We start from the raw sequence: 10422 nt of genomic DNA on the forward strand, positions 1-10422 counted from the left end.
CAACAGATGAACAGAACAAACATGTGGAAAAACCAATCAAGACTGAATCTTCTCCGTGTCAAACGGTAGAGGTCAGCAAGGTCAGAACAGAGGTGAAAAGTGTATCCACTCAGACAGAGGAGAGCCAAGAGCTGATTTTGGGGGAAAGACCGCCACCCATCCATGCCTACAGCCAAACAGATGGAGAACAGCCGGAGACGGTGAAAGATAAAGAGCCTGCAGACTCGCCACCCCTCTCTACAACCCCACAGACTGTTACAAACCAACTGCTGTTATCCAGCGTGTTCCCCATGAATGATCCAGCTCACCTCGCTGAACGTATCCGGCAGAACCGCAGCCGCATGTCTGCCGCTTATGACGAGACCGAATACGAACCGTATGGCCTGCCAGAGGTCGTCATGAAAGGTTAGATACTATCTTAAAAATCAGTAGTGCAAACGTTCTTGAAAATTTAAATCTGCTAAAAATTTACTCCCCTTCAGGCCATCCGAGTTTGTTTCTTCGTCAGAATAGATTTGGAGAAATTTTTGCAGTTTACTCACCCTCATCTCAATCCAAACCTGTAAGACCTTCATTCATCTTCAGAACACAAATTAAGATATTTTTGATCAAATCTGAGAGTTTTCTGACCCTGCATAGACAGCAATGCAACTGACACATTCAAAATAGTCCAGATTTCATCAAAAATGTCTTAATTTGTGTTCTGAAGATGAACAAAGGTCTTACGGGTTTGGAACGTACAATGGCGTTTTAGTGCCACGTTAAAAAAAAAAAATCTAAAAATTACGAGAATAAAGTCAAAATGTTTAGAAAATAAAGTCTAAATGTTTTGAGAATAAAGTTGCAACTATGAGAATTAAATCCTAGCAATTAAAGATATACTCTCAAAATATTATAACCTGCTGTGCAAATGGTCCAGTTTGGGAGCACCGGGCGAAGTTGCCAGGCTGCTGAAATTGATTTGAATATGTGTGATTATTAGCAGAAATCATACCATGCGTTATACTCACAGGAACAGTATGCTTGTAATAATATTTCATGTCTCATATTGCTTTCATTAGGCATATTTGTAGCGGGCCAGCCACCCAATAATAGTAATAAGCTTTGTGCTTTTGGTACTTTTAATATAAAACAAAGTCAGTTTCATAGGAAATAGAAACAATGTGTCTTTCAACTATGTGTTTCTCACGCTCTTTAATGTGGCGGGACAGATCGCTGTATTCATGTGAATCAATACTCTTTTTGATTACAATGAGACGTTTCATTATACAGTTTTCTTTGTGAAAACTTCATCACCTACACCACAAAAACATCTGTGGCATCTAATCTTTCATTCCTCACATGTATTTAATTAAAAACACAAAAAAACATTCTAAAGTTTGAAGTGGACTCGTTAACATAAGTTATATTGTTGTCTTTTCTGAAGTATAGAAGTGACTATTTACAAGCTGTTTTATTCACGGTATAATACAGTAAATGATTAGAAATAATATTTAACATCTTCCATCCATTATTTGTAGCGTGCCAACAACCCAGTAATCACAATAATTTTGTGCTTTGCTGCTTTTAATATAACACAGCTCAGCTTTCAAATTCTGTCAGTTTCATCACAAAATACAAATTATAAATGTGTTTTAGCATGGTATAAACATGAAGGAACATCTGAAGGAATGGAAAAAAAGCCTAATTTAATGAAACAAATGTCTCATTGTAATCGTAAAGATGACTGATTCACATGCCACTTAAACTGAGGCGAATAAAGTGATCTGTCACGCCACATTAAAGAGCGTGAAAAACACATTATTGTAATAGACATTGTTTGTGTTTCACTATAAAACTGACAGCTTTTGAAAGCTGAGACTTTGGAATATCTCCCGGTGCTCCCAATCCGGGCCATTTGTATGCACAATAGGCTAGAATATACCGGAAGCAATTGACTGAAAATTCGGTACATATACTAATTAGAGGACGCTGAATCGAATGCACTTGGTTTGATGTCTCTATCGCCATCCTGCGCAGAGATACGGTAGTGATCACTTGTGATCGGCCCCATATCTCATGATCCATAGGAGCTAGAGAGCTGAAACTTGTGTACTATTTGGGCCGTCCCCAGTCGATTGCACCCGGTTTATAGAATATAAATATTATAACTTTAATCTTGTGATAGCTACGAATAAATTCTCATCATTTTGACTTTATTCTCAAAATATTTTGACTTTATTCCCAAAATATTTAGACACTATTCTCGTTATATTTCGGCTTTATTCTCGTAATTTTGACTTTATTGTCAAAATATTTTGAATTTATTCTCGTTATATTTTGGCTTTATTCTTGTAATTTTGACTTTATTGTCAAATTATTTCGACTTTATTCTCGTAGGTTTTACTTTATTTTTGAAATATTTGAATTTATTCTCGAAATGTTTGTATTCTCGAAATATTTAGAATTTATTCTCATAAAATTTCAACTTTATTTTTGTAATTTTGACATTATTGTCAAAATATTTCGACTTTTATTCTCATAATTTTGACTTTATTCTCATAATTTTGACTTTATTCTCTAAATACTCCAACTTTAGTCTCGTAATCTTAGATTTATTTTTTTTTTTTTTTTACATGGCACTAAAACACTGTTGTAAGAATGACATGAGGGTGAATAATTAATGACGGGTTTTTCATTTTAGGGTGAACTTTTTTTTTTTTTAATGATTTAACTTAGAACTTAACCAGAATCACACATCAATTCAACTTCCCCCCACCCTCCCAACCACCCTTCCCTTGCAGTCTCTTTAAAATGGGGTACCTAATGAAATAAAAAAATAAATAAATAAATAACAGAAAAGCAAAGCCACAGGAATCATAAAACATAAAATCCAGCAATCAACAATGCAATCTAAAAATACATAAATAAAATAAAAACTACAGCGTTAAGACATTCTTTCTGAGCCCTGGTCGTTGTTTTGTGCAATGAACTTGGAGATCTTCTCAGCAGCTATAGTCCAGATCTTTAATGTAGACATTTGTGCCAGGTTCACCCGAGCTGTGGATATTTCAAGCATTATAATGTCCTGAAGTTGTATCAACAATTTGTACAAATCCAGGCTATGTGGTGGAAGCCAGTGTTGCGCTAACAGTTTTTTTGCTTATGTTAACCCGGCCAGCCAAACAGTTTTTTGTAGCTTAGAGAGATTCAACAGAGAATCGTCACTCAGTAATAACATAGACGGGTTCACCGGTATAGGATATTCAATAATTTTTGATAAGATGGCACACAGCTCATTCCAAAATTTTTTAACTTTGTCACATTCCCACATCATATGAAAAAAGAATCTGAGTTGTTGGTCTGGACATTTATCACAGAAGGGACTAAAGGAGGAATCAATACGATGTCTTTTAAGTGGGGTCCAATAAGTTCTGTGACAGAAATTATAGTGAATCAGTTGGTGATTGGGATTTTTAGATGAAGCGAAAATATTCAACCATACTCTTTCCCAGTCCGTAACACCTTCCTCTTGTTGACAGTCTCTTTCCCAAGTGCGCTGAATAGCTAAGCGTTTTGTTGTAGCCACTAAAGCCTTTCTGTACATCCATGAGGTGAAATGGCTAGAAGAGGACAGATCAAACCAGGCAACGATTGGATGCACGGGTAGATTTTCCCCCCAGGGAACCCCATAGGCCTTCATGGCCGACCTTAGATGCAAATATAAGAACAGAGAGGAGGGTTCAGGTCCATACCGCTCACACAATTCTTGAAAACTTAACATGCAGTTAGAACCAGAAATATCTTTCAGTGTATAAATGCCTTTCTGCATCCAATCTCTTGAAAAAAAAAAAAATGGTGCACCACCAGAACGAATATCATTATTATACCAAATAGGAGTATGGGTGTGCCAATTATGTGAGTGTTGAATGCATTTTTCCATCAGTTTAAAATTGGCTATTGTATTGGCAATGATTGGGCCAAAAGCTTGCATACATTGTTTGTTGTTTAATCCAGAGAACAGTATATCTTGTAACCTATATTTATGTTCTAAACTCATTTCAATCTCTTTCCAAGAAACCCTAGAAAGCAGGTTGAGCCAAACATTGATGCATCTTATTTGAAAAGCCCTATGATATAATTCAAAGTTCGGAAGAGCTAATCCCCCATTGTCTTTTGTACGCTGCAGAGTTTCAAATTTTAATCTAGGCTGTTTCCCATTCCAGATGAATTTACGAATCATAGAATTAAGTTTGAGCCAAAACTTTTTAGAAGCAGGTAAAGGAATCATAGAACTAAGGAAATTGATTCGCGGCAAAACATTTATTTTAACACTCGCTATTCTGGCATGTAGTGATAAGGGCATCGAGGTCCATCTTTGGAGATCTTGCTCCACCTTAGTTAGAGTTTGAGGATAGTTGGCATCTGGAATAGCCTGCAGGGATGATTGAACAACAATGCCTAAGTAACTCATGGACGTTTGTATGGGAACATTACATGGTAGTTTGACTTTTTTAGCCATGCAATTAAGTGGAAGCAAAGCGGATTTATCCCAATTAATTTTGTACCCGGAAAGCAAATTGAACATTCCAAATACCTTCAGTATCCGAGGAAATGACGCTTGTAGATCTGAAATAAACAGTAATATATCATCCGCATAGAGATATATGTTGTTTGTAGGACTTAACTGAAATTGAACAAATGTTTTCCTGTCTTATCAGCTGGGCTAGTGGCTCGAGCGACAGTGCAAATAACATGGGGGATAACGGGCATCCTTGTCTGGTGCCACGTTTTAAATGAAAAGGTAGGGAATGTACCCCGTTGGTTATAACAGAAGCCATTGGGTTTTTATATAATACCTTTATCATGTTCACAAAATTTATTCCAAGGCCAAAGGCATCCAAAACAGACCAGAGGAAGTCCCACTCCAGCCTGTCGAATGCCTTCTCTGCATTCAAGGAAAGAACTGCAGCTGGAGTGGGACAAGCTCGGGATTCGTGTATGACATGCAGTAATCTACGGATGTTATCAGCCGCCAATCTGCCTGGCATAAAGCCGGTCTGATCTGGATGAACTAATTTGTTTATATATCGTTGCAATCACAAGGCCAAAATCTGGCATACATTTTAATATCTGTATTTAACAAACTAATGGGTCTGTAATTTGCACACTCTAAGTGATCCTTCCCTTTTTTGGGTATCAACGATATAAGTGCTGTATTCAACTGTGGGTGAAAGGCCCCAGCTTCTACTGCCGCATGAATGGCCTTCAGGAAGACAGGACCGAGTAGATCAAAGTATTTAAGAAATAACTCTGTAGGGATCCCGTCTAAACCTGGCGCCTTGCCTTTTTTAGCACCCTGTAACGCCTCTTTAAGTTCCTCCAAGGTAACAGGCTGACCTAATTGATCCGCTTCCACATGTGTAAGACGAGGTAAAGTAAGAGAATGCAAGAAAGTGGTACAGCTTGGACTTGAGGGATTAAGTTCAGATATATAAAGTTTAGAAAAGTAATCAGAAAAAGCAGAGTTAATTTCTTTGCCATTCCTAACCAGTCCTTTGGATGGGTGATTAATTATTTCAATGTACGCTCTCGCTTGACTTTGCTTCAATCTAAGGGCTAAAAGTTTGCTATGTCTAGCACCACTAAAATAATAGTTCTGTCTGGTCCTGTGAAGTACAAATTCTGCTTTCCTTCTCAGAAGATCATTCAGTTCAGCCTTAAGGATTTGAAGCGTCTTAAAAACCGAGTTGGAAAATGCAGATTTTAACGAACGTTCAAGTGATTGACATTCTTTTTCTAAATGGTCGATTCTCTGATTTTGCACTTTTTTAAATCAGTAGCGAAGGATATCGAAAAATCTTTAATAAAACCTTTCGTAGCTTCCCACACAAATATAGGATCTTCAACCGAGCCAATATTAAATGAAAGAAATTCAGACAGACCGGCCTTAAAATCTGCATTGAACTGGTTATTCAGTAAAAGAGAAATGTTAAAACGCCACCGCTGAGATCTTTCAGCAAACAAATTACAATTGAAATCTCCCATTATAGGATTATGATCCGCAAGAATAGCTGGAAGTATCAACGTCTAATAAAAAGAAATCAAAAGTTCCTTGGAGCACAGTAGATAATCTATTCTCGAATATGAGAGATGCCGTGTCGAGAAAAATGTAGGGTTTCCTACATTTCAGGGGGTTTCCAGATCTCCAAACATCGATCAAATTTAGCGCTTTTACAAAATTATTAAGCGCGGCAGAAGAATTGAGCTGAACTTGATTGCACAAGGAAGATCTATCCAATACTGGATCTATAACCGCATTCATATCCCCCCCAATAATCAGAGAATAGTCTATCAACGAGATCAAGTTGTTAGTAATTTGTGGAAAAAAATTTGCCTCAAATATTGTAGGGGCATAGATTGATACAAATGCTATTTTCTTACCTTTAATGTTTGTGCAAACATAGGCAAGTCTACCAGATTGATCTTGGCTCTCTCTATCAAAGGTTACATCTACGAGAATCAAAACCATAGTACCTTTAGTTTTAGTATTGTCAGTGAGACTATAAAATTTATTCTGTAACCTCTGAACATCTGCCCTTAACATTAAATCAAAAGTTTGGCTCTTTTGTTAGGACTATTAAGTCCTCTGATATTGCGATAAAACTTTGAAATTATCCATAATATATTGGAAAAACGAATTTTAAGAAGTTTTCCACCAAAATATATCTGCCTGACCTGTGACAAAACCAAAATAATGCAAAAATACATAGAAATAACATGAAGAGTGGCAACAACACCAGAAAGTCAACGTCAACCCCCCTCTTCCATTGAACATGAAATATGAAGCAAAACAGCATGCATAATGTAAACAGTAATGACAGTCAAAATATATGTAGGCTACAACATAAATTAACAGGGGGCAAGTGCCTCATCAAATAAATAAATAAATAATAATAATAAAAAATGTGTTTAAACAATTATACAATAATAAAATGAATATAAAAAATACAATCAAATGGGGAAAAAAAAACAAAAGGTATGCAAGTATGTATATATTTATATTAATAAATAAATAAATAAACAAAAAAATCTCAGGACTCAAATCCTCTAAAACAGATCGTAACATTGTTCGCACTTTACGTGGCTAAACAGAGGCACTTACTCCTAACCCGTTCATGGACTCTTTACTCTTCCATAGACTCTGCAGACGGCGAGGGGCCATAAAAGGCCAGTTTACGTCTGGCACCGGATGCGTGCCCATTACGGGCTTCCACTAAGAATTCCTCTGCTTTTGTAACTGAATCGAATGAGTGTTGATTCCCACCAGAACTAACGTGAAGAATGGCCGGGTAAATGAGGAAGTTTGGAATTCCCAGCGCATGCAACTCCTTTTGAATACTTCCGAAGGCCTGTCGTCTACGGGAGGTGAACCCGCTATAGTCGGCGAAGAAACGCAGCAGGTGATCCTGATCACGAATCGGTTCGGTTTTCATCACTTCCCTGGCTCCCTGCAGAATCGCTTGCCGGTCTTGTTAGCGTAACACGCGAAAGATTAAAGTGCGGGATTTACCAGAGCCATAAACTCTGTGAGCTCGGTCGATCTCGATCGGTCCCTTCTTCTTCAGCGCTGGTATCCAGGTAGGGAGCATCTTTTGAAGGAAACCTATTGGGTCATCTCCTTCACGGCTCTGCGGGAGCCCCACCAGACGCACATTATTACGGCGAGACCCGTCCTCCAACTCCGCAATTTTCAAAGTGAGGCTTTGCTGCTCTGTTGTGCACATGTTTAAATCTTTCTTCATCTGTCGCGTCTCACCCTGAATCTTGTCAGCCTTTGATATCAAGTCTCGTACCGTGTTCATTTGAGATTGTACTTCTTGGCGGAGCTCTATCAGAGATGATTTAACATCTTCCATGGCCACTCGTATAGCTTTCTGAACCGTTGTTTCAAGCGATATTTGTTGTTTCGAAAGCGCCTCCGCAATGGCGTCGGTCAAATTAGCTTCGGAGCTCGCTAGCTTCATCTTTTTCTTCCCCCGAGGGGGTTGTGGACGGCGAAGAGTCCTGTTTTCTGTTTCCGTACATAATGCTGACACTATCGCAAGTAGAAATTACTGACTGTCAAGTACAATAAACTATTTAAATGGAAAAAGAAAGGGGGTTTGGACGGAGCATCAGTATCTCTCAACCATCGCGTGTATGGGTCACGTGACCACTCCATTTTAGGGTGAACTTTTAATGATAAATTAGTTTTTTTACAAACAGGTTTTCACTTCACAAGACATTAATTTATGGACTGGAGTGGTGTGGATTATTGTGATGTTTTTATCAGCTGTTTAGACTCTCATTTTGACGGCACCCATTCACTGCAGAGGATCCATTTTTGATCCAGTGATGTAATGCTAAATTTATCAAAATCTGTTCTTGTGAAGAAACAAACTCATCTTGGATAGCCTGGGGGCGGGTCAATTTTAAGCAAATTAAAATTTTTGGTGTAAACTATCCCGTTAATGTTCTTTTTATCTCCTGAAGGATTTGCTGACATTCCCAGTGGGCCAGCTTGTCCATATGTCCTGCGTAGGGGGCTTTTGGGAACTGATGCAATGCCCCTCCCACGCAGAGAAGCCACGCCCCAAGAAGATGATGATGACATCGAGCCATAGTACTCACACACACCTGATACCTCTCGTAGGTATTCACTGTGCATGCTTTGCAACACATTTGTGATGCGTTAAGAGAAGCATTTGAAGTCACTTCCACTGGTTAATATAACTCACATTTCAGAGCATCTGTCTGTGCTCTCAGGTTTCCATGCTGAAGGAATTTCACTGCCTCTTTAATCATAATGTACACGTCAACAGTGTCTTCTGCTCATAATGACATTCGAGAGTATCTAAGCACAGCCTGCGCCACGTGATGAAGAATTTAACGACGTTGAGGTTTTGTGATCTCAAAATGCCTTATTGTGCATTGTATAGTTTTGAGTGTTGGAGCTTTTTATAAATTAGCTTCGAAATATCAATGTAATATATTTTTGTTTGCATAGAGGTGGTGTTAGCCCCTGTTTTATGAGACTTGAATTTTGTGAATAGCCTTATTTATTGATAGACACGTCTTGAAGACTTGCCTTGTGCACTACTGTGAGAGAGAGAGAGTGAGTGTGCGTGTGTGTGCATGTGTGTGTGTGTGGTATGACTCAGATCAACCTGAGCCTGTTTCCGATCCTTGTATGGCGATTCACTGTCAGGCTGTTTCTTTCTCTCTCTGTCATCTAACAGCTTTATAATGCACAGTGGAGTATTTATATCATTGTCCGTTTGTAATGAAGCATTTGAGAAGCTTGGACACGTTTTTGATTAGATTCTTCTATTTATCTGATCCACTGTCATCTGTGTATTTGTGTGTACATTTGTGTGAATGTGTTTCTTCTAAATGTCAAATGGTTTGTAGGATTTTCAGTTTGGAATGTTTACATTTATTAAACGTGAATGAAATCCAATCTTCCTTGTGGTGTTTTTTTTTTCACACTGTAGAAATCTGTACTAAATTTGGAGTTTACCTCATTATAATTTGAAGATATTTCATTTTGTTTTTGTATAATAACTGATCAACTGTATAAATGACTGTATGATTTCTGTTTCATTTGTTTCATGTTCACACTCTGTTGTCATATTTAAATAATTTTAACTCCTTTTATTGATTTGTTTGATAATGAGGCATTGCAAAACAGTCAACCGGTCATTATTGCAAATTATACTCGGTCAACTTACTGTTCATTATTTTCCATTACATTGTGCTCACATTCTAATGTAATTCTTGGGCGTTTTTAAAGCTCCTTTATTTGTGGTCATCGTTTAATTTCCATACATTTTATTTGTTAATCTGAAACTGTTTACACCATACTTTTGTGACATCATATTTTCCATCAAATTTGTAAGATTCATGGTTAGCAGATCCATGCAGCCTTTCTAAACAATTCAAAACTTCAGTGCTCAGTTAAGTGTAAGCAAACGATATCCAAACCTTGAACAGTCATTTAGAGAGAGTAATGTGCAACACTTCGGCTTTGTATTTTTAAAGACTCTCCGTTTGTGTCCTTTGGCTGAACAGGTTGTTCGAAGGGTCTGTGTTTAGTCGACAGTGAATGCTTACCTCTGCTTCGCAACAATTCTACTCATCTGTAAGAAATGTACCGCCGGGCATAATCTCATTACACAAACCTCCTTTGATTTCCCCAGTCAAAGTACCTGTTTTACAAAATAATGTAATAATAGATTGAGATAGCTCATGAACGTGGTGTTATGCACTTGTGTTTTGAAAAGCCATATGTTAGTCATTGTTGGAGCAGAAACCAAAGGCATGTCTAGTAATGAGATATCACATATCAGAGCTTTTAAAGGATTTAAAGACCATTTTGGTCTTGGTCAGGGAGTTCTGTTT

General features: G+C 37.8%; 1 protein-coding gene across 4 annotated transcripts in view; it reads left to right on the top strand.

Annotated features, from left to right (window-relative positions):
• si:dkeyp-115e12.6 (centromere protein F) overlaps positions 1-9499 on the top strand; it is a 38042-nt gene extending 28543 nt beyond the window's left edge. Inside the window, exons 15-17 of one of the 4 annotated variants that reach the window (XM_051127415.1) lie at positions 1-405; positions 8515-8670; positions 8788-9498. The exon at positions 1-405 is cut by the window's left edge and continues 442 nt beyond it. In XM_051127415.1, coding sequence (XP_050983372.1) covers positions 1-405; positions 8515-8645 — 536 coding nt within the window. In that variant the 3' untranslated portion in view covers positions 8646-8670; positions 8788-9498. Of the gene's footprint in view, positions 406-8514 lie in introns of all 4 variants that reach the window. The other 3 variants (XM_051127417.1, XM_051127416.1, XM_051127414.1) reach the window with 3 other exon arrangements.
• The last annotated feature ends 923 nt before the right edge of the window (positions 9500-10422 follow it).

Source organism: Labeo rohita, chromosome 14 (genome assembly GCF_022985175.1).
Source record: "Labeo rohita strain BAU-BD-2019 chromosome 14, IGBB_LRoh.1.0, whole genome shotgun sequence".
Taxonomy (NCBI): domain Eukaryota; kingdom Metazoa; phylum Chordata; class Actinopteri; order Cypriniformes; family Cyprinidae; genus Labeo; species Labeo rohita.